Here is a 25,001-nt window from a genome sequence, read left to right on the forward strand (position 1 = left end):
GATAAAACTCTTGAGGGAGTTTTACAACATACCATTTCCAGATTTTCAGAGCAAAAAGGCATCTAATGCTGAAATATTTCTATTATGTGAGTAATTTATAACAAGCAAGCAAGTATAGGCTCGGTGTCTTGTTGAAGGGTACATTACCATGACAAACTGTTGCCTTTTCAAACAATTTTACATCCATCCACCATTATCCAAACCGCTTATCCTACACAGGGTTGCGGGGATGCTGGAGCCTATCCCAGCAGTCGTTGGGCGGCAGGCGGGGAGACACCCTGGCCAGGCCGCCAGTCCATCACAGGACTGAAACATTCACACCTAGGGACAATTTATTATGGCCGATTCACCTGACCTACATGTCTCTGGACTATGGGAGGAAACCCACGTAGACACGGGGAGAACATGCAAATTCCACACAGAGGATGACCCAGGACGACCCCCAAGGTTGGACAACCCGGGGGCTCAAACCCAGGACCTTCTTGTTGTGAGGCCACCGCACTCACTACTGTGCCACCGTGCTGCCCTCAAATGATTTTACAATGATGAAGGATAAGCGGTTTGGAGAATGGATGGATGGATGACATTACCTCATTTTTACATATGGAGGCCCAGTAGCATGGGCCCGTGGCACTAGAAATTCAGTAGTATTTGGTTTTCTTGTTTTTTTGTTTGCTAAGTGCCCTTAGATGGCGAGCCAACCTTCTTGATGCTGTTGTTGTGCTCCCCCTCTTTCCTCGAACTGACAGTGTTGCTCTGGGAAATGCTGTTGGCCTCCTTCTCACTGGGCTCCTCTGACAGACTGCTGGGGGCCTCCGAATTCAGCTCCTTGTCATCAGGCTCCTTCTCTCCTACGTTCACATTGACAAAACACACACACATGGCAATTAATGTACACCGCTTTCCAGCTGAAGAATTTTGTTAATTGTTCATTAAAATAATTAGCTCAGTCCAACTCTAATTATACAGATACACATTAAAAGCTGGTCCTGTTCCAAAAGCATGAGCAGTACAGTATGTCATTTCACAAATACAAAGACGTACATGTACATGTTTACTACCCCACCCCAACACACACACACACACACACACACACACACACACACACACACACACACACACACACACACAGATTCAGCAAGCAGACCATTCTCTGTGTCCTCCTCATTTTCCTCTCCCAGTATGATGGCGGGGGTGTTGGTTTCTCCTGCCTCCATGTGCTTCTTAAAGGACTCCAGCTGTTCTGTATTAAGCACACACACACACACACAAACACAAACACACACACAAAGTCAGCAGAAGATGGTGCCCAAATAGGTATTGACTGTAGGTGTGCAACCAGCATGTGCCGGGAATTTAAAAAGGCTATGCTGCCTACATACTCTGTTCCACTTCTGGTTTTAAGCGTTTATTTTTGATGAGGATTTTGCGTTTGAGGTCAGTCGGGGAGGGTAAAGGGCGCCCAGCTTCAATCTGCAGGAGAAAAACCACCCATTTTTGGCTGTCATTCAAGCATAATAAACTGTGGGGATGATTGACAAGTTGGCTCTGGAAATGAATACTAACCGGAAAGCCCTCCAGAGGTTGTCTGAGGAGAAGGTCCCCGAAGATCTCCTCACAATACTTGGCCATCTTATACTGTTGTGGTTTACTGAAACGCACACACACACATTAATAAGGTATACTGACAGAAAAACCAATACATTTGTTTGAATGTGGACACAGAACAAACACAGAAAATACTCACAAACAAAATCACCATTACTAACAAATACCTTGATTTAAATATAACCTTTGAAATATGACATGAATTATATCAAATAAATGTCATACTCTACCTGCAATGGTTTTCAAAGGACAAGATAACGGGATACTCTGATGTGACAAACGCTGTGTCTTTGATAGCTTGGATAACATCCTGTTGGAAGGAGGAGATAGTTGCTATACCCACTTGTTAACACAAGGGGGCAGGCTTACATAATGAAATATCGCCAAAGTAGCTGAACATGAGTCTCGCTGCATTCATGCTTGTTTGTAAGCATGTAGATATGTGTTTGCTTAATGTGCATACCTGTGTTTTCACCCAAATGATTGTGCGTGTATATCCTTGTGTGTGTGTGTGTGTTTGTTTGTTCACCTTAAACAGGATGTCTGTGCACATGGCCTTGCCATGAGTGATGATTGGCTCCTGGTCCTCTCCTTTCCCATCCCAACAATCTAGCTCTACACACCTGACAAAGGGACACACACACAAACCTCACTGATACACACACATATTCAGATAGTGTACATCCAGTATGCATATGCATATTAGATGTTTCACACTTTCTACAAATCAAACCAACACCGAATTGTTGGGATGACTATGGCTTAATTTTACTATCGGTATACACTCACACACATGCACACGTACACACACACACACACACACACAGAGTCATCAATGTGTGCACACTGTCAGTGTCTCTATAAGCATGCATGTATGTGTGACAATATGCCTTTGAGTAAATGCGTCTGCATTGTACAGTGTTTTTATATCCTCGAGGGTGTGTTCTATGCATATACTGTATGTTTGCATATGCAAATTTACATATCAGACCACCTATATTTTCCTGAGCTGGGTACCTGCATCCGGACAGGAGCACCTGGCGGTACATTTCCACGGAGGACTTCCCCCCGAACTGTCGGCCTGTAAGGTAAGTGTTGTGTGAGGAGCTAATGAAGTAGTGGGCTAGCGGCTGATCCATGTCCTGGTACAGCTCCAGCCGGTCCAGGAACACCGGTGCATTCTCGTCAGACATCAGGTACCGACAGAAACCATCGCTGGACATAAGGCCTGGAGTGGAGGAGGGAGAGGAGAGAGAGAGAGAGAGAGAGAGAGAGAGAGAGAGAGAGAGAGAGAGAGAGAGAGAGAGAGAGAGAGAGAGAGAGAGAGAGAGAGAGAGAGAGAGAAGATGGTTAATTGGGTGAAATCTTCACCCTGTTCCAAGTGAATATCACTGCTCTGTCAAAACCGATTCAGGGATATCAGGGTGGCAACAGGGTGTCCAGACAGTTAGAGAGGGTCTCCCTTTGTCATCAAGCATCTGCCTTGCTGAAGCTTTCGAGAGCAAGGCTCTGTTGAACCTTCAGGTCTACATGAAGTGAAACCAGCTTTACTCTCCAGCAGAGAAATACATATGACTGAGGTTCGATTTCATGTATCTACCTTGCTTCACAGACAGATGGCACTGCAACCTCAAAAATCAATTTGCCTTCCCTTTGCAGTCTCTCGTGTCTCCGTCTTACCTTTCTTCTTAAGATCTGAATCTCTCTCGTATTTCTCAACGATCTGCATGGCTCTCTTGGGGTCGTAGAACGGGAACAGGATCTCGTTTAACCTGGGGTCGCGCTGATTCTGTAGATTCACACACACACACACACACACACACACACACACACACAAAATGATAAAGACCTGCCAAACACGAGCAACACAAGTCCTTTCACAGACATAGTGCGACAAACAGCTCACACTAACACACAACTGGGAGGCCAACAGAACAAAAAGACATGGGAGGAAGGACCAGTAGAGCCCATATTCATTTAAGTATCTAAGAACTGGAGTGCTGTTCTGGGGCCAGCTGAACCCTGGAATTTAAAATGCAACTTGACCTGGCCAGCCTTCCCGAGTCAGTACTCTTATTCTTAGTAGCTTCAACAATATGGCCTTCAGTAGACACAACTTGACGTCTACACCGGACACATAGTTTCAGGTCTTACACGTGTGCATATAAAAATGAGAGCCACACTAAAAGGTGCAGTGCTAGCTAGGGCTGTGGGTTGGCAAAGGGTTTGCTAAGGGGAAGGCAGATGTTTGTGTTGAAGGGGAGTAAAGCAGCGATATTTCCAAATGCAGCAGCATCAAATACAGAAACTAGTTTAACATTGACCATTCGGGAGCCCCAGGTGGGTATAAATGAAAAGTGAGCCTCAGCTCTACAGGGGGGGGGGGGTGTCTATTTTTGCATGATACAAAGAGCAAGTGATGAGATAGCAGGAACACAGCCACACAGCAGCAGAGGGACTATAGAGCCAGAGCCAGCTTTCAGCCGCAGACAGGAGCAGACAGCAGGTAACACGGCGAGCCGAGGCAGGAGACAACAGGGCAGAAACCTCCATGCTCCTGTTGCCACGGTAACACCAATCAGACATTGGGAGGCAAACCACAGTAGGGGGCAATTAGGTATGGGGGGGGCATGCAACTACTAGAGAAGTTGGATGAAGTTGCCCTTACAAGCTGTCTGAAAGTCAATTTTACAGTTGTCGCTCTAAGTGATTGTCGTAGGGTGTTAATGGGGCGTTGGCTGATTCTAAATCTGACAGGCTGACGGGCAACTTCTACCCACAGCGGGAGAAGGGGGAAGGCAATGGAACTGCAAGGGGGGGGCCAAGCGGTCACACAGAAGAAGTTAATGAATGATGAAGAGCTTACTTCATTCAGAAAGCTGACTAACTGGTCTACAGTTAAATAATCAGTTTTGTCCCCATTGCTGCAAAGAAATTCATTAGGAAAAAAAAGAGACAAAATGTTAAGTCTCTTAAAACAGGAAAACGTCACAAGTCAGCAAGACGGTCAGTCAGTTAATACTTTCAAGCAAGAACAGCAAGTCTGACAGGGGATCACACTTAAATGTTACATGTTTAGCGATAACAATGTTATATCACCATTCTCAATAACATTTATACAATGTTGTCATTAGGTTGAACATAATTAACGTTGAACTGTGGAAGCAGGTTAGGCTGCCCAGAGGTAGTTAGTGCAGCAGGCGCAGACACACTTGTCCTGATTATTTCCAAGAAGACACAGTAGCTCACGCTGGGGGAGTATTTCAATGGTGGGAATCATTGTTCTATTTTGGCACACAGATGAAATATGTCCCATGCTGGAGACCCATTGGTGTTGGCAGCCAAGTTATGTATTGGAAGATCACAGAGCATTGTACTTTGGGGTACGACAGCAGTTGTCGCTGCGTGTAAAAATAAAAATGGGAGCAGAGGTAGGCTGAAAATGAAGAGACTTACATCTTTTTGAAGAGCTCCTCGATGTCTGTGCGAGGGCAGATCTTCTGCGTGAGGGCGTAGAAGATGTCGAAGGTGAACGCCGATGGCTCAATCTCATCATTCTAAGGAGGAAAAAACAACCCCGCCGGCCGACAACATTTGAGAACTACTCACTTACCCGAAAATGCAATGCCAGGCACTGTGGAGAACCACAGTGTAGATGGATTTACTAAGAAGCACTGATAAATGCAACCATCAGCATCTGTTTCAAGACCATGCAGATGTTATGGGGCAGGGCTACAAATGCATACAAAAAAAAGGCAAAAAACTGTTGACATAAGTTTCTCATTTGAGAAACATAGAAATGAATGTATACCACATTCAAAGGGGAATGTGCTCTAAATGGGCAAATGATCGTGTCCCCTTTGGAACCAATCTTGCTGCTGTCCTCGAATCATACTCATAAATAAAAACAGTCTCAATTCACCTTCTTTTTTTTTTTGAAGACAACAGCTACTGTAGAATGACCCTCATCTTTTGCTTTCAACTGATGCAAATGCTTCTGTCTCGATGTATTGCTACATCCAGTTGGAATAATTCCAAGCAAACATCTGGTGTTCATTTGACCAAGGATGCAAAATGGTGCAAGTGGTGGTTGTTAAAACTTTGGCATTGTCTGACCTTGCCACTGGGCAGACCAAGCTCCTTTAGGGCCTGAAAGATCCCCTTCTCTGTCTTCCCTGATGCAAACGTTCGTGTGATGCTGCAAGAGAGCGAGCAACATATATATATATATATATATATATATATATATATATATATATATATATATATATACATATATATATATATATAGAGAGAGAGAGAGAGAGAGAGAGAGAGAGAGAGAGAGAGAGAGAGAGAGAGAAGAAGAAGAAGAAAGCTACTTTATTTTGTCATTTTGTCATTGTAAGTTACAATGAAATGTGTTCTCTGCATTTAACCCATCCTATTGTATAGCAGCAGTTGGCAGCTGCAGTTCCCTGGGGACCAACCCCAGCTCTTCTTTCCACTGCCTTGCTCTGGGGTACAGACAGGAGTATTAACCCTAACATGCATGTCTTTTTGATGGTGGGAGGAAACCGGAGCACCCGGAGAAAACCCATGCAGACACGGGGAGAACACACAAACTCCACACAGAACAGACCCAGGATGGCCTGGGGTTCGAACCCAGGACGTTCTTGCTGTGAGGCAACAGTGCTAACCACTGGGCCACTGTGCCGCCCCGAAGACAAGTCAGTAAGTCCACTGTGACAACAAAGGACACTTAAAGATTACCCCTGAATGAACCACTCTTACCCCCTCACTGGAATCTTCCCATTCACGTTGGTCAGAAAGCACATTCTCATCCAACTAGGGGGAAGAAGGAGGAGGAGGAGAGTTGATATGAGCAACAACAAAATTAGAGAATCAAGCAAGAGCAAAAACAGAGAATTTGGTAGTGGTTATGATATAATGTGGGGTACTCACTGTTTCTTTAGACAGGTCATTGGACAGACATTGTTGGCCTTAAAGTTGTGAATCACTGACCTCAACCCATCAGTCCACTTCTACAAACAAACAGATAACAAGCACTCAGGGCACAGGTTATGAGTGTCACTTACACACACGCACGCACGCACGCACGCACGCACGCACGCACGCACGCACGCACGCACGCACGCACGCACGCACGCACACACACCACACACACACACACACACACACACTCGCATGTGCACATAGTCGAGAGGGTAGCCAATAAGCAGTGTTTGTAAATGCATTGCCTCGGGAGGGAATAAACACAAGCAAATTAATTGCCTGAAAGTTTACACACACACATAACTGTGTTCAAGAATGCAACGACAGAGAAATACAAACATAAACATACAAGCACAAACACACATAGGGACATAAACAGAGAGGATGGATGCGAAGCCATGAGAAGGGACTGTAAACAAACAGCTGGAAAAGGGCCTTGTGTGTTGCAGGACAAGAGGGCCCATTTCACCGGAAGAAAGTGGTACTCAGAAGGACAAATCTGCGAACACCTCTTACACTGTCTAAAAAGCAATATTGGACCACGGGTGGATACATGTTGTTAAGCATGTTATTTCCCTGAGACTGTGTGTGTGTGTGTGTGTGTGTGTGTGTGTGTGAATAACAGTAAATAACTCCGTCACATCCTGAGTACTGCTACTAAGGGCCACCTGCATGCTGTGAGTTGGTGACGGTGTCATGGTGCCTTCGAGTCTCTGTGTTTGTATGTGAGGTGTGAGAGAGACAAAGACAGAGAGAGAGAGAGAGAGAGAGTGCAATAGAATGAGAGAGAGACAGAGAGAGAGAGTGATAGAATGACAGAGAGAGAGCGAGACAGAGAGAGAGAGAGAAGGAAGCTGAGCAACCGGGGATAAATGTTTTAAACCACAGGGATGCAGGCATCTACCTGAATGTGTGTGTGTGTGTGTGTATGTGTGTGTGTGTGTGAGATGTAAATAACTCTGTCACATCCTGAGGATTGCTACTAAGGGCCACCTTCATGCTGTGAGCTGGTGATGGTGTCATGGTGCCTTTGAGTCTCTGTTTGTATGTGAGGTTGAGAGAGACAGACAGATAGACAGACAGACAGACAGAGAGAAACAGAGAATGATAGAGTGAGAGAGAGTCAGAGAAGGAAGCTGAGCAAGCGGGGATAAATGTTTTAAACCAAAGGGATGCAGGCATCTACCTGAATATGTGTGTGTGTGTGTGTGGGTGTGTGTGTGAGTGCATGTGTGTGAATGCATGTGTGTGTGTGCATGTGTTTACACAGTGTGCATGTGTGTGCTCTGACCTTCAGGCTTGTCTGCTGAACGCTGCTCTACGTAGATTATTGCTATCCTTGTGGCACTGAATGCTTCATGGCACAAACACCATTTATAACACCCTTCATCACAACAACATTCTGTCATGGCAGGTAACTAACACAAACAGTGAAGGGCATTTTCAGCTAATCGGTAACAGCACCTCGGATATTAACACAGAACTATAAATAATCTGAACAAATAGATGGATTGCCTTTTCACATTTTTTCGTCAGAAAAAAAAAAAGAAGGGTTGATCGTACCTGATGAAACTTCCCTATGTCGCTTGTGATTTATGTAAATTAAGCACTCGTGGTTTATTTAGACATTTGAAAATAATATTTAGCATTTCTTTTCTTAAACTGTACTTGCGTATCATATTCTATTTAGCTTAGCTCTGCCTCAACTATTAATTTCCCCCGTCAGGTCCAAAGAATGAAAAGTATTGCGTTCTTCAAGTACCCCAACAGCTTTTTCCTGCATTTGCTCTTTTCATTTCTCAATTACTGCGGAGCCTTTGGACCACTCTGGCCACGTTTTTGCTAAACATACAAAATATAAGATAGTTGACATTTTTCTGCTTTCCTTTCCCTAGCCCTAAGTTTTTCATTGCCTTGGTCCTGCAGTTATTTTGAATACATCCATTCAGAGTAGCAGATAGCAACGTGGCCCAACCCTGCAGGGAGGAGCAGGTGGGGTTGGCATGTTCTGGGCTGATCCGATTGGCTTGATTCTGCCAGGGCAGATCGATCCATGACCCGAACAGATGATTCAATCCATTAGAAACGGTCGTTTACAGTGTGCACTGGAGGCGGTACTTTAAGTAAAGTGTACACTTTCTGGAAATTTGCCAGCAGGGGTCAGCATTTGAAATGTCGGCTACGGTGAGAGCTACACTTCAGAGAGAGAGAGCGAGTGTGTGTGTGTGTATGTGTGTGTGTGTGTGTGTGTGTGTGTGTGTGTGTGTGTGTGTGTTTGTGTGTGTGTGTGTGTGTGTGTGTGTGAGTGTGAGTGAGAGAGAGCTGTGTGTGGGGGTATTTTTGGAAACAGAAGTGGAGATGGAGATAGGGATTAGTGGTTGGAGAGGTACCCCTCCTCAGCCACTCCATGGCCTAGAGTCAAAAGGACTCAACTTCTGAAACAATTACAGCCTTACTAGTGTCCACGAGAATGTGAAGAGAGAAACAGAGAGTGAGAGAGAGAGAAAGCGCAAGAGAGTGAGCTAAAGAGAAGCAATAATTAAAAGAGAGAAAGACTGACAAATATGGAGAGAGAGAGAGAGAGAGAGAGAGAGAGAGAGAGAGAGAGAGAGAGAGAGAGAGAGAGAGAGAGAGAGAGAGAGAGGGAGAGAGAGGACATGGAAGGGGTAGAGAGAGACAGGAAGGGATAAAGAGAGATAGAGACAGACGGACAGAGAGAGTGAAACTCTGACTCACCACACCTCCCCAGTAAACATATAAAACCAAGGCCAACTCTGGCTTGTGTGGGTGCCGGCATATGAACCGTTGACCTGGCAGAGTGCTCCGTGTCTGAATTCAGTATTCTGCTGGCGTACTTCCCAAGTGGCTGAGTGCTAGGCCACCACATTAACATTGATTCAACGCTGTATTTTGGGGGTTGCACATTGTTATTTGCAGCGCCAACACATGTGACAGAAACAGCATTGATGCGGCGCTGAAGCCAACCAGATAAGTTTGTTGGCCTTCTTTGTGTGGTCGGTACAGTGTGTGAATCCTGGGTGAACATTCTGTGAATGCCAGGATCGGGCTCCCAGTGTTTTTAGGAAGCACTTTGCGAGGACATTTTCCATGAAATGCTTGGCTATACATGACAGCCAATGGAAGGTCACATTATTTAGCCATCAGTGGAGGCCTCATAACGCCTACAGATGGACGGACGGACAGACAGATGGATGGATGGATGGACGGACGGACGGACAGACAGACAGAGACTAAAACACACACACAAACCATTCCTTAAACAATTATCATTTGATCTTTGGAGCCCTTCACAGCATTTGACAAAACTAAAACGTGGCCAGATTTTTCCTGTGTGGCTACAATAAGATCTACGACAAAAAAATTATTTTATCCAATCTGTAACGATTAAATAGGAAAGAATCATCTGCCAATAATGAAAGTCACCTGAAATGTGCATGACATCTTGTATTTAGTATGCGTGACTAAACTTAGCTCAAAAGAACAACAACAACAATATACATTTTCAAAATGAGTAAGTCCATGTTATGAACCGGACATCCGGCAGGCTCAAGTAATATCTGGTCAGTGACATAGTAACTGATGTTTTTATTTATTTATTTATTTCGGGTGTGGGTTTTCCCCCCCTTTTTCTCCCCAGTTGTACCCGTCCAATTATCCCACACTTCCGAGCCATCCCGGTCACTGTTCCACCCCCTCTGCCAATCCGGGGAGGGCTGCAGACTACCACATGCCTCCTCTGATACATGTGGAGTCACCAGCTGCTTCTTTTCACCTGACGGTGAGGAATCTCGCCAGGAGGATGTAGTGTGTTGGAGGATCATGCTATTCCCCCCAGTTCCCCCTTTCTCCCCGAACAGGCGCCCTGACTGACCAGAGGAGGCGCTAGTGCAGCGACCGGGACACATATCCACATCCGGCTTCCTGCCCACAGACGCGGCCAATTGTCTCTGTAGGGACGCCCGACCAAGCTGGAAATAACACAGGGATTTGAACCAGAGATCCCTGTGTTGGTAGGCAACGGAATAGACCGCCACGCCACCCGGACGCCCCCTGACTGATGGTTTTAACTCCAACCTTTTGTTTCAAAAGTGAAACAGTGTTAAATTGTCCCCCAAAGTCCGTGTGCCAACATCACTGTCATTGCACCTTTCTACATTTAATGTCCTACGTATGTAATTGACACATCAAATGATGTGTTTCTCGCCAAGTTCTTGTAGAGCTGGTAGCACGCGGATATTTACCCTGGCTGTGTCGGGACTATCGGCCACCATGAACATGAAGCTGAGGTTGACAAGGTCTGTGCCGCTGCAGATACAGATGACGCAGCCCTCCAAGTCTGACTCCGTCTTCCCGATGGCCTCGAATGACGACAGGATCTTTGGGTCCTGAGGGGGAGAGAGAGAGAGAGATAGAGGGGAGGCATACAGATAAATAAAAATAGAGCCACGGACAAGAAGACAGACAGAGAGAGAGATAAGGCGGGCAAATGATAGGTTGGCACAGCCACAGGAGGAAAGACGCTGATATGTAATGAAAAAGGCAAGTGTTATGGTTATTATTCACAAACCTGTCCATTGTGTACAATATAGTCCATATCAGTGTGATAGCGCAGTCAGTCCCCCCCCCCCCAAGTGACTGCATGCCAAAGTTTAGTTCCTGAAACACACAATCTAATGAAATGTACTCACAATACCAAACTCCCTTTTTAATCTAATTTTGACAGTCGCCATCTGTGCCCCGGTAGATAGCAATGGTCATTTGCTGTATGACGGGTGACAGAATATGGTCTTTAAAAAATTAGAGCCAGTCGTTCCTTACCGTCATTCTTTTTCTGTTCATTGGATTAGCTGAAATAGCTAATTTGGACTGCATAACCACGTTAGGCGTGGAGGAAAAGCCCTTCTGTCAATTGATTTTGGCCCGCTGCTTATAAAGAACACAATGCAGCCTTACAATTATTAGCTGTATCAGGCCACAGCTGCTGTATACGTGCACTTAAGACGTACACATACAGGAACACCAATGCATACACACACATAAGTCACACACACAGCCTTACAAACAGGCTGCCTCCAGATCTGCCAGCAATACAAACACCACCAGGTGATGGATGTGTACACACTGGTTTTTACCGATGCCTGAATTCAGCCGCTTGACATGTTTATGTTGAACCTGTCTGGGAAGCAAATCCTAATTAGTGGACGGCATCCACATGAGCATTCCCAAAGCTTCACTGCCTGTTCATATTTCATCTAGTCCACACAGTGCCAGACATGTAAGCATAATGCATGACTGTCAACACTGAACTGTGGCCAGTCAATATTTAATACATAGAGTAGCCACTGTACATGTTTGTGTGCATCTGTGGACAGTGTTTGTGTATCGAAGCGTATGTGTGTATCTAAGCGTGTCTGCCCTGATGTCAGTGAAATTAAGATAACATTAGCTGCCAGCTTTATTGAAAACAGCTCATACGGTGCAGCTGGTCAGTGAGCTTTGGCTATTAGAGATTCAGTTCCTATAGCAGGATGAGGGGAGTCATCTTGACAGAGATAATACATATCGTACCAGCGGGCAGTTTGATCCCAAACTGTGAACTCCTTGAACCGGTGGCTCACCGGCAGCCTATCATAATAGGCCATGGAGCACTAAGCCATGCAGCACAGTCTTTCATTATTCCCCAGTGGATCCAAAAGCACGAACCAAGGCCACAAAAAGTTCCAGATACAACCCTCAGCTGAAGTCAGCCAAAGGTCTTGTATAAATTTATAAGTTTAATATTTAATGTTTGTGTTGTCGAAACGGCTCGGATGAATCGGGCCACATGAGAGCCTGGCTCCACAGAGGGAACTCAACCACAACTCCCAAATCCGCCGATCGATCCAAGTTTGAACGATGTACCCGATTCAGCAGTCCTGCCCCCGATTATACTTAGAGCAAAAAGGGTTGTAGTGACAGAGGTCAGGAGGAGGTTCGTGAAGGGGGGGTTGCAATGGAGGGAGGGTGGAGGGTAATGGTTGCTGGAGGACAGGAGAGGAAATTGTCTTTTTCAAGGTCTCACCTTTGGCACGGCTCCAACCCGAATGCTGTTGATGAGGGAACATTCGAGAACCTGACCCTCCTAGGGAAAGAAAGAGGGAGAGAGAGAGAGAGAGAGAGAGACTTTTGACTTTCAACAATACTTTAATAAAAATCACAAGAAAATTACAACACAAAGACCAACATGATCAGCAACATCAGATTCACAGAATTTAAATCATCTCAGGACACTCCCCAAGATCAGCTCATCATCCACAGTACAGCAAAGTACATTTTTACAACACCACACACTGCGAAAACGTTCCAGATCATCCATCAATTTGAAGTAGCAAAAATCTACTTTTAAACGAGCTCTTAACATTTTTATGAACACAAAAACAGCATCATCATCCCCAGCTTCCTCCATTCTGTTTCTTCTGCTCAGGTACACGGCCATCTTTGCACGCCCCAGAACGAAATTAGGAAGCTGGCATTTGGCCTTGTTTTTCCAAGTGTACCTGCAGCCCAGAATGAACATGGTAGAAGGATGGGGGGGGGGGTAAAGAGGACAAAAGACATTAAAAGGTGAAAGAGAGACAAGATAACTGAGCGCCATTTGTTAATGATTTTTGAAGATTGAATGTAATAATCCAAGCAGAAGCAACAGCACAACCTCTTATTGCCTGCCAAATGCTATTCCTGACAAAGACATGACCCAAATATAAGCAGGCTTATGCAAATTACCTCAGACATTTTGTTATTTGCATAGTGTTGTAAGACTACTTGCAATGGAAAAAAAAAGAAGATGCATAAAGAAAACCGAAACTGGAGCTAGCGTGACTTGCATATTTGTCTAGTTTGTGAGTTTGATGATGATATCATTACAAACCTAACATAACGTTCGTTATGGCAGACCAAGTGAAATACAAGACAAACTCCACAGCAAAGTAAACCAACGCAGGCAGTGGGAAGACACCTCAAACGGTAAACCATTCACATCGCCATTAAAGTTCAGGACTTTATTTCCCGTTGCTTAGTCCTATCTTAGAGATGCAGAAACAAGACAATTCAAGGGCTGATTTTAGGGCTCCAGCCTAGGCCGATCATCAGCTTTTACATATGCGAGAAAATGAACATGTACCATGTTTTGCTGACATGTTCCTTAAACAGTGTTGAAGTGTTTGATGTGTAAACAAGACGAGGCCATTTACCGACTAGAGACACTTGAACATCCCCAGGCCACTGCTGCGAGTTCAAACGTGACAGGGGGTGAAGCGTCTTTTGTTTAGTTTTGTTTACCCACAAGACTACAAATGCCTACTGTGTGACCTCATCGATGGTTATAATTGAATTATGTAAGCCAGAATTTGATGAAATTGACGATGAGTGCGGCTGCAAGCGACAGCAGCCTCCTCCCTATATAGTGGGCTGATAGCTTCTCACTTGCCGTTACAAAACACCCGTCTTGCACATTGTAAAGACCAAAAATATTTACCTGCTAATAACGTAATCAACCAAATGTAATAAGGCCGATAATATAGTAAAAAGCCAATGATAAAATCTCAAACCAATATTGTAATCACAACTTTGGCTTTTTAAATTTTTTTTTTTTTGCTGAATAATGTAACAACCATGCCAGTAATATCATCAATAATAATTTTGTTTTTTTTTCCTTTGGAATTTTCCCCCTTTTACTCCCTAGTTGTACTTGGCCAATTATCCTGTTTTCCGAGCCGTCCCAGTCGCTGCTCATCCCCTCTGCCGATTGAGGGAGGGCTGCAGACTACCACATGCCTCCTCCGATACTTGTGGAGTCGCCAGCCGCTTCTTTTCACCTGACATGAGGAGTTTCACCAGGGGGACGTAGTGCATGGGAAGATCACGCTATTCCCCCCAGTCCCCCCCCCCCCCCAACAGGCGCCCCAACCAACCAGAGGAGGCGCTACTGCAGTGACCAGGACACATACCCACATCCGGCTTCCCACCCGTAGACACAGCTAATTGTGTTTGTAGGGATACCCGACCAAGACAGAGGTAAAACGGGGATTCGAACTGGCGATCCCCATGTTGGTAGACAACAGAATAAACTGCCACGCCACCCGGACGCCCCATCAATAATCATTTGTGCCAGGGCTTTTATTTTGATCAGGGTGAAGTCATCTGAAATAATGTCTAGCATCCTAAAACGAGCTGTATTCAGATCTGTATGACATCATACAACAGTTCCAGTATATATATGTTAATCTATACTTGAGTAATCTTGCTGTTGAGTAACCATGACTGCAGAAATGCCCTACTGGAGTTCATGTCAATTTGTTGACACATCACAGTTTAAGTAAACAGCATTTTCTGTCACTTGATTTGTTTGTTGTGTTTGAGTTTGTTTGTTCCTAAAACAAGAGAAAGAAAATATAACGCATCCTTTCACCCTAACTCTTTATTATGTACACTGATGGATGCAGGAGCACTCAGGGGGGCAGTGATTTGGTCAGATGTTCTGACAACACTGCATTGCTGACACTTCTCCAAGGTTCACCACCAGTCCACGGGAGTGCTCTCACCGATTTTATTTCTTGGTGTGATAACAACTTTGTGGACTTAAATGTTTCTAAAACCAAGGATAATTGATTATTCATCATTGATTTTGATGTAACAGATGCAGCCAAAGAATGCATCATACATGATGAAAGTGTGGAAATGGTTACATCATAAAATATTTGGGTGTTATTATTGATCTTCCTCTTGCGGCTTGTTTCCTGTTTTTCAGGGGTCGCCACAGCAGATTTGATCATTTCCATCAGTACCCTGTGAGGGCACAGCACCAATGGTGGCCGTTGTTAACCCGGGCCTCAACTGAGATCTGGTATGGTCTTGTCAAGCCGCATACTGATTTGACAAAAATTTACATCGGATGCCCTTCCTGACACAACCACTAACCTATGGACGGGGGTGGGGGTGGGGGGGCACAGGTAAATATTGGGATGGCTGGATGCCATCCCAGTATACATGGACTTGGGCCCATGCCTGTCACCATAAGGGTACTATTATCGATGACCGCCTTAAATCTGATGTGAACACTGAGGCTTATTGTGAAGTGGGGGCAACGGAGAATTCACCTACTCCACAAACTAAATTCCTTTTCTGTCAGTCCCTTCATCCTCTGTCGCTTTTATCAATCTGTTATTGAGTGCCTGCTGAGTTTTTCTTTTATCGGCTGGTTTTACAGCCTCACGGTGAAAGACAGAAACAGCCTGAACAACATTGTTAAAATCTGTTCTAAGGTCACCGGAGTGAAACAAAGACATCTGAATTCTTTTTGCAACCAACAAATCCTCCAGAAAGCAGCAAGTATGGTGGCTTCTGCTGGTGATGTTCTTGCGAGGGAATTTTATGCCGCCATCAGGGTGTCATTACGTTTTACCTGCATGTAAAACTAACCCTTATTCTAAATCATTCAGTCCCCCTGCAATTCAACTTAGTGCTCCATAGGGTTTTTTTCCCCCTCTGATTGTTTTATTGTGTTTATAGAGCTTATAGATTGTATTCCACATTTAACTCCCTGGAGTGTTATTATTTATTGTTTGCATTGTTTGTTTGTATGTTACTGTGTTTTGTGTACAACAAGCTGCTCCAAACAAATTGCCCATAGTGGGATTAATAAAGTTGTATTGTATTGTATTGTATTGTATTGTATAAAGCAACTGTTTGGGATTTTTGCCACTTTTCTACAAGATAGAAAGGCTGGCATTATGGATGGATGATACAAAAGGCAGGCAGGGCATGTAGTGTTTTTACATGACAGGTTTAGTTTGTTACATCATAAAGCAAAGTAACGCTTAACAAGCCAATAACGTAATAACTGGCTGAGAATGTATTATTACATCACTGGCAAATATATTGTAACGTGCATGGATAAGTAGACATGTTGGCCCTTGGCTGACGGGTCGGACCCTTTAGTTGAGCGGTTAGTGATATCTCCCGCACCGTGGGACATAAGGGTTCGTGTCCCGGCTGCGGCAGTTCCTGTGGTTGCCCCCCGAATTCACTACAATATGTTACTACATTGTTGGTCCTAGAATTTATTACATTATCGCTTTTTTATTACATTATTGGTTTCATTACATTAATTCATTAGCCTGTTTTGATACCACTGCATTTCCAGGGTTTATCTTAACTCTCCATCGACCTGAAGCCCAAAACTCACTGGATGCTGGGTTGTTCAATTCCAGGGAGATGCACCTCCACAACTCTGGCACCAAATATTTTAGCGAGCTCAGCAGCACACTACGAACTAACCATCAATATTATCATATGCAAGCGTTTGAATATTATAGTGCTGATGAAGAGTCAGGGGTGCCAGAATGGGGGGGGGGGGCATTGGCCCGCCAACTTTTACCCTCTTTCCACATTTTTTTAAAAGTCAAGAATCCCTGTATCCTCATTAATGCCCCTATACTGCAACACTTACGGTAAAAAGACGTTTCAATCGTTCATGTCCACTCCAAGAAATTACGTCAAATAAAGCACGCAGACATAAATCAGAAAGAATATTCACATTTTAATCCAATCAAAGGGCACATTGCAACACAAATCAGATGCATTGTAGCCTACATAGCAACCAATCAAATGATGTGTTTGTTTGTCTGTTTAAGCCGTTAATTTAGCTAACGTCAGCTCTGCTAGCTATCAATGTTGCGAACACATGCTTCTGCAAAAATGTCAAAAGAACCAGTGAATAAGAAAGTAAAATACAGCGAAACAAAACTAAACTTTAACAGTAATGTTACACCCCCACAGTCCACCACTCCATTGGAGCCTGGCCCCCAAAATCGAGAACCAGCGCAGCCAGAACCCCGAAGCAGCAGCTCCAGGACCGGGACTGCTGAGACTGTTGAAACCGCCAGCTCAGAACCGAAACATTATTATATGCTGTAATTCTTTTCGTAATATCTTAATTCGTGTTAACACATAAAAATATTACCTAAATAATTAATGTGTAATTCTAATTCTTTTCGTAATTTTTTTTACGAATATTACGTGTTAACACGACCAAACTACGTGTTACGTGTTAACACGTAATATGTAAAAAAAAAATAGTACGTGTTAATAGTACATAAATATTACAATATTAAAATAAGTGTTATTATTAAAATAAGTATAATTATTAAAATAAGTATTATAAAACTTATTTAAGTAAAAAATATTACATTATTTTAACGTAATATTTTTTATTTATTTTAACTTTTTTACTTATTTTAACGTTTTAATAGTACAAGGCAATAGTACGAGGCAAACATGACCAAACGTGTTAACACGTTAAAATAGTACGCGTTAATGCGAGCTTGGTCGCGTTAACGCGTAGAGTTTGATCGACCAGGCGTTCGGGTAGCGTAGCGGTCTAGTCCGTTGCCTACCACCACGGGATTGTCGGGTCGGATCTACGTGTTACCTCCGGCTTGGTCGGGCATCCCTACAGACACAATTGGCCGTGTCTGCGGGTGGGAAGCGTTTGTTGGGTGTTTGTCCTGGTCGCTGCACTAGCGCCTCCTCTGGTCGCTCGGGGCGCCCCCCGGATCAGCAGAGAGGGGGTGGAGCAGTGACCCGGGATGGCTCAGAAAGAGCGGAGTAATTGGCCAGATACAATTGGGCTGAAAAGGGGGGAAATTGAAAAAAAAAAAAAAAGTTCGGTCGACTAAACACGTAGACCAAACTCTATTAACTGTTTGGTCATGTTAATGCGTTAAAATATTACACGTTAACATGACCAAACTCGTGTTAAACTCTACATGTTAACACGTAATAATTTTACGTATTACATGTTAACACAACCAAACTCTAATATTTTTACGTGTTAACACATGTTAACATGTATTATTTTGACATTATTGACAAAAAGGAGACTGCTAGGTTGTTTGGCCAAAGGGAATGATACTTGTATGGTATAAAAATAGAGAGTCGTTAATTCTGCTGAACACATGGCAACATTACCGTTGCTATTGCTTGCTTGCTACTACAGCATTACTGTCTTGTAAACTCGTATTTTAGGCTAATTGAACAAGAAATGTTTGTATCTAATCCCACATGCACTAACTAGCTGGTTTGTGTTTGAATTATACCGCTACCCCATGGGCAGGTAGCAGAAAGAGTGGGATTTCAAAACTGAATACAATGCACCACTTAAGCGCTCAAGCTCAACACAGAACGCTACCCTGACGTTGCCTAATTGCAACAAAGTAAAAAGATGGGGTGGACACGTGTCTTCAATAATGTGCTTTATTGTATTAAAACCGCAAATACAGCCAATATGGCGCTGCGCTCCGCTGCGCTCCGCTGCGTTCTTATAACACTATACAGTACACCCCTGCACACGCATATCATTGTTGGCCCCCCTACTTCTACAATATTCCGGCCTGCCTGTATATTTCATCTCCGTGCGGGCTAAATGAGTACTAGTGAATTTTCAGCACCAGCTTGGCACTGGAAGTAACAATGCTGTCACTAGGGAGAGCTGAGTGGAGCAGCCATAATCCTCCCCTAAAAAAATCCAAAACAAATGCTAAGAACGGGAACTTACTGGTCACATTAACTTGGTTCTTCAAATAGCCGTTTGTTTGTAAGTGTCTCACCAGACCATATACCTCCTTGCTTGTGTAAAATAAGAGCTAGTTCATCTGGTTTTGACTGACGGGACACCGTGTCAGCTCAGTATCTCAAGAGGAGGGTTCTGCGCAGGCCCCTCGCTGCCAATTTGACTTGGTGGCCAACTGCGGTACTGCAACAAAAAAAATCCCTGCAACCAAAAAACGCACGCCCCCTCCCATAGACGGCCATTAGAAAAAACACATCTCGAAAACTGTTGACAGCAGTGTACAAGGTCAAAAAATGACTCTTTATATTGTGCATTTTTAGACAATGAAGGCCAATTATCATAAAAGACATTATACACCCTGGACACCATCTGTTTCATCCCCTCCCATTAGGTAGGCGCTTCAGATCAATCTGCACACGCACAAATAGACTGGAAAAACAGCTTCTGTCCAAAAGCTGTGGCACTAATGAACTCAGACATCTCCTCAGTCTGATGAGACTGATGTGCTGCCACCATTGGGCATGTGCAATATTTACTCACATGTCACTTTAAGCCACTATCTGTCTACCACATCTTTACTGCATTTTTGCTGATGATATTTTTGCACTTCGTAAGCTGTATTTTATCATTAACTGTATTGTATTTTATACTTAATCTACTCATATATTTTCGGAATGTGTGTGTGTGTGGTGTTAGTGTGTGTGTGTGTGTTAGTTAGTTAGTTAGTTAGCGGGACTGAAAACTAAAGCACTTATGATCCTAATTCTTTTTGGAGGTGGTAGGTATTGTTCCAGAGAGTACGGGAAAAATCTCAAAAAATTAAAATTATACATAATTATGCATAAATGTGCAAAATTATGCATTTTTCTAAAAATGGCTAAAAACCACTTTTCTCGGCATTTCAGATGATTCTGAGCATCTTTGATTTTTTTCACCTACAGTGCTGCTTGAAAGTATGTGAACCCCTTGAGCAGTTTAGCTGTTTCTGTTGTTTTACCATGATTTTCTTATTTTATCATCACCAGTTTTTATGTATGAAATGTCAGACATATGTATATCAATTGCATCTACTTGTTTAGTGGGACTTGTTTATGTAGCCCAAAAACTACATGAAACATGGAATTAGTGTATGTGCAAAAGTAAGGGAACCCCCAGCTGCATTGGTTAAGTCAAGCAGGTAACAGACTCGGGTGAAACACATTTGGGTGCTTAATTAATCATTTAAGCAGACCAATGAAATGAGACATCCTTGGGAAAGGGTTTGGCCTGCACTAATTAAAAGAGAGAGGAAACCAACCAAACCAATGTGGTCCCATACAAATCAACAATGCCGAGAGCAAAGGAGATATCCGAGGACATGAAGAAGAGGGTAGTGATAGCCCATCAGTCTGGGGAGGGATATAAGACCATCTCCAAAAGATTCCAGCTCCATCCATCCACTGTAAGACAAATAATTTACAAATGGAGGGCCTTCAACATGACAGCAACTCTGCCTAGAAGTGGACGCCCATCAAAACTATCACCCAGAAGCACCAGAAAAATAATAAATCAGGTAAAGGCCAACCCACACATCACCTCTAGAGAGTTGCAGACCTCCCTGGTAGCATCTGGGACAAATGTGCATGCGTCTACAATCAGACGAAAATTGAATAGCCATGACATTCATGGGAGGGTTGCTAGAAGGAAGCCTCTGCTCTCAAAAAAGAACAAAGCTGCCCATTTCAACTTTGCCAGAGAGCACTTGGACAAACCAGAGGCCTTCTGGAAGTCCATTCTCTGAACAGACGAGTCCAAAATAGAATTATTTGGTCACAATCAAAACCAACATGTTTGGAGAAAAGCCAACACTGCATATGAAGAAAAGAACCTCCTCCCAACAGTGAAGCATGGTGGTGGAAATGTGAAGGTCTGGGGCGGCTTTTCTGCTTCTGGACCTGGACGACTCCATATTATCCAAGGAACCATGAATTCTCCGGCATATCAACAAATTCTTGACCAGAATCTCCTGCCGTCAGTCAGGGAGTTGAAACTGGGACAAAAATGGATTGTGCAACAAGACAATGACCCAAAGCATTCCAGCAAAACTACAAAGGAATGGCTTCAGAGAAAGAGGATTCGTACTCTGGATTGGCCCAGTCAAAGTCCAGACCTTAATCCAATTGAAATGTTGTGGCGAGACCTGAAGAAGTTGGTATATACCAGATGTCCCTCCAACCTCTCTCAACTGGCTGAGTTCTGCAAGGAGGAGTGGGCAAAAATCCCCATAAGCAGACGCGAGAGACTGGTTAGTGGTTACAGAAGACGTTTGGTTGAAGTAATGGCTGCAAAAGGAGGAGCCACAAGCTACTAATACAAGGGTTCACATGCTTTTGCACATGTTAAATTTTCAGTTTTTGTGAAATAAACCACCTTTGTTGAATTAAATAATGAAAATATATCTCTTTTTGTGTGTGTCCATTATTTGGAAGGTGTGCTTTACAAATTGGAATTTGGATGTATGTGTAATAAGCTTATTTTAATGTTTTTTACAAAAACAGTGACCATGTCTAGAGAGTTCACAAACTTTCAAGCAGCACTGTATATAAAAAAAATTTCTGGGACTTAGACATGTTTTGGCATTATGCAAAATAAATGCATTTTTGCAAAAATGCACTTACAATCCTAATTTTTTTTGGAGGTGGTAGGTATTGTTCCAGAGAGGACCAGAAAAATAGCAGAAAATTAAAATAAGTATGCATAATTATGCAAAATATGCATTTTCTAAAAATGGCTAAAAACCACTTTTCTCGGCATTTCAGATGATTCTGAGCATTTGAGGGGAGGGAGTTGGAGTGGGGGGGGGTTTAGGGGCAGGGGGAAGGCGGTTAGCTGGCAGGATGAAGAGGAGGGAGATTTAGACGGGTGGATAACCAAGCCGCTACATTGTAGCGGGGTTCTTCTAGTACTGCTTATATTTTGTATTTATATTGTTTAGACTCAGCACTTTTGGGGGGGGGGGTTCCCCCTTTTTCCCCCAATTGTACTTGGCCAATTACACCACTCTTCTGAGCCGTCTGGGTCACTGCCAAGCTGGGGAGGGCTGCAGACTACCACATGCCTCCTCTGATACATTCAATTCAATTCAATTCAATTTATTGTCATTAAAAACAATGTGCAGGCACATGTTAAAAATGAAATGAGGGCTGCGGCTTCACCAAACAGTGCAATACAGACACAGACAAACACAGCAAACACAATATAAGATATACACACAGCAAGACCAAAAGCTAAAAATAAGTTAATACATAAGTTAAGGGTTTTCCAAGATGGCAGCGTGCTGGACGCAGCGGCTACTGTGGTTCCCTGTTCAGTGTCGTGTTTTCTTTGTTATTTATACGTTAGTTTTGAGTTTATTTACAAGTGTAGGTCATGCGCTCTTCTACAACCGTCAGGAACTTTTAAACCTCAGAACGGATTACTCACTTCCCTAGTGCAATGACCAGGACACTTACCCACATCTGGCTACCCACCCACAGACACAGCTAATTGTGTCTGTAGGGACAACCGACCAAGCCGGAGGTAATTCGAACCGGTGATCCCCGTGTTGGTAGGCAACGGAATACATCGCCACGCCACCCAGACTCTAAACTTTTTATTGCTGATATTTTATTTCTTATCTCTTTGCTGTCTTATTTATTCTTTGTATGCACCATTTGAGGTTGACGCAACTGCAATTTCATTGTGCTTGCACAATGACAATAAAGTTCTTGAATCTTGAATCTTATTTGTAAAATTTAAACAGAGCTTCTTCTTTTTTGTGTGAAATGCAGGAGCTTGGCTTCAGTCGGTCTGAGCCTGCATACACACAACCACCGAATATGACAAACGAGATGTGCATATGCCATGAGTCGCAGATGTGAAAGCATACCCAGGAAGTATCAACGTACATAGTGGGTTGAAATAAAGTGGTGGCCATTTTCCATCTTGTATACTGTTCTATTAATACATCCAAGGTTCTGTGTCTCCAACCATCATGCATCATGATTACAAGCCAATAACGGACATTTTAATTCCATCATACATGTTAGAGCAATTTTAAGAGGTACTGAAGTTCAATGTTTTGAGCAATCTATCACACTTTTCATACATTTAAGATTTTGATGACCCAACAACAGTCTTCTGAAAAACACAGAGTCACAGAAATACTCTCAGAATAAACCAATAACAGGTAACCTCTCTACTGAGTTGAGTTGTGTAATCAATACACCTCCATTCACTGTCTCCTAATCAGAACAAAACGTTTGGAAGACATTTCTTTGAAGAAAAGAATAGACAAAGGTGGAGAAATGTTCACTGTACCTTTCCCTCACTCTTCCAGGTGATGAAAAAACCAAACTCGTCCACCCTCATCTGACAGTTGGGCTCAAAGACGTATGGGTCCTGCAGGAGAGGAAAAAAGTATATACATTTTCTTTTTAAATAAAGAAGTAAACTCATCAATCACGGGCTTTTATTCGACATGGCGGGACATTAAACAGCCGATCTGCTCTGCACGCATCAGGGCTTACGCAACCAGAACAACAGCAGCAGTTCTAATTCATTTTCAAAGATGTATCTGCTTAGGTGCGCACACGCACACACACACACACACACACACACACACACTCTTACAACTCAGCTGGATTAATGTCCTAAAATGAGAATACACACACACACACCCACACCCACACACACACACACACAGAGTAAAGGCACACGCACAAATACACAACACTAATCTTGATTCATTTCCTCCACTGAGAACACACACCCACACACACTCACATACAAACAGACACATGCCCGAGCTGCATGCAGAAGAGATCAACTCTATTGCTAAGGCAAACACAAAGTAAGATAAATGTGAATGCCATGAACTGTTAAATACAAACATCACTTGGGTGGAACAGTGCTGCCTTGGTGACAGAGGAAAACCCTCTGCAAACTGTGTGTGTGTGTGTGTGTGTGTGTGTGTGTGTGTGTGTGTGTGTGTGTGTGTGTGTGTGTGTGTGTGTGTGTGTGTGTGTGTGTGTGTGTGTGCATCGAAGTAGATACATCTTCCGGGGTTCCATCTTCTACCTGATGTCAAAAACAGTGCCCTGTTCAGTTCAACAGCAGTGTCCAAGATAAAAATCTTCATTAGCCAGTTATCTACTATAAACATTCTTTATTTCAATCCATCATCAGAAACCTTGACGTACTGATGAGTGACTGAGTCTAAGTCTGTGTGTGTGTGTGTGTGTGTGTGTGTGTGTGTGTGTGTGTGTGTGTGTGTTGGTGTTTGTGTCTGTGCATCCGAGAGGAATAAAACAAAGGAGACAAAAACAGAACAGCAGATGACTATTGGGTCACTCATATGTGTAGCAGGGAATGATGTGATACACATGAGCAACCCCACACACACACACACACACATTATTATTTCAAGACGCTGTTGACACCAGATACAGCCCTAATACCACGGTAAATAATACTGGGTTGGCTTGGTATGGTAGCAGACTATTTGGCCATCATCCTCGCTATTCCATCCTGTAATCTGAAACCAAATCCCCATAAAACTGAATAAGAACATTCCTTTTTACTTTTAGAAAGAGCAGAACCAAAATGAGCACAGTTAGCAGCACTGTTAGAACTCTGTTTCATCTGGACTGAGACTGACATCAGTTGCAGATATATATGCATATATATATATATAAACACGGATACAGGAAAAAAGATTTTAATGCATAGCAGTACAGGTCTGTTTCATGCA

The 25,001-nt window shown here is 43.4% G+C and overlaps 1 protein-coding gene across 1 annotated transcript in view; it reads right to left on the reverse strand.

Moving 5' to 3' along the window:
* Positions 1 to 25,001, reverse strand: part of LOC130125229 (1-phosphatidylinositol 4,5-bisphosphate phosphodiesterase beta-4-like) — a 109,462-nt gene that overhangs the window by 27,730 nt on the left and 56,731 nt on the right. The window contains exons 5-20 of the mRNA XM_056294737.1: positions 23,570 to 23,650; positions 12,686 to 12,745; positions 10,866 to 11,009; positions 6,553 to 6,632; positions 6,382 to 6,435; positions 5,725 to 5,806; positions 5,065 to 5,165; positions 4,475 to 4,532; positions 3,289 to 3,397; positions 2,626 to 2,836; positions 2,138 to 2,231; positions 1,839 to 1,918; positions 1,567 to 1,651; positions 1,383 to 1,473; positions 1,148 to 1,243; positions 703 to 851 (exon numbers count right to left, since the gene is read on the reverse strand). Coding sequence (XP_056150712.1) covers positions 703 to 851; positions 1,148 to 1,243; positions 1,383 to 1,473; positions 1,567 to 1,651; positions 1,839 to 1,918; positions 2,138 to 2,231; positions 2,626 to 2,836; positions 3,289 to 3,397; positions 4,475 to 4,532; positions 5,065 to 5,165; positions 5,725 to 5,806; positions 6,382 to 6,435; positions 6,553 to 6,632; positions 10,866 to 11,009; positions 12,686 to 12,745; positions 23,570 to 23,650 — 1,575 coding nt within the window. The remainder of the gene's footprint in view (positions 1 to 702; positions 852 to 1,147; positions 1,244 to 1,382; positions 1,474 to 1,566; positions 1,652 to 1,838; positions 1,919 to 2,137; positions 2,232 to 2,625; positions 2,837 to 3,288; positions 3,398 to 4,474; positions 4,533 to 5,064; positions 5,166 to 5,724; positions 5,807 to 6,381; positions 6,436 to 6,552; positions 6,633 to 10,865; positions 11,010 to 12,685; positions 12,746 to 23,569; positions 23,651 to 25,001) is intronic.

The sequence above is a fragment of the Lampris incognitus genome, chromosome 15 (assembly GCF_029633865.1).
Source record: "Lampris incognitus isolate fLamInc1 chromosome 15, fLamInc1.hap2, whole genome shotgun sequence".
NCBI classification, from domain to species: Eukaryota; Metazoa; Chordata; class Actinopteri; order Lampriformes; family Lampridae; genus Lampris; species Lampris incognitus.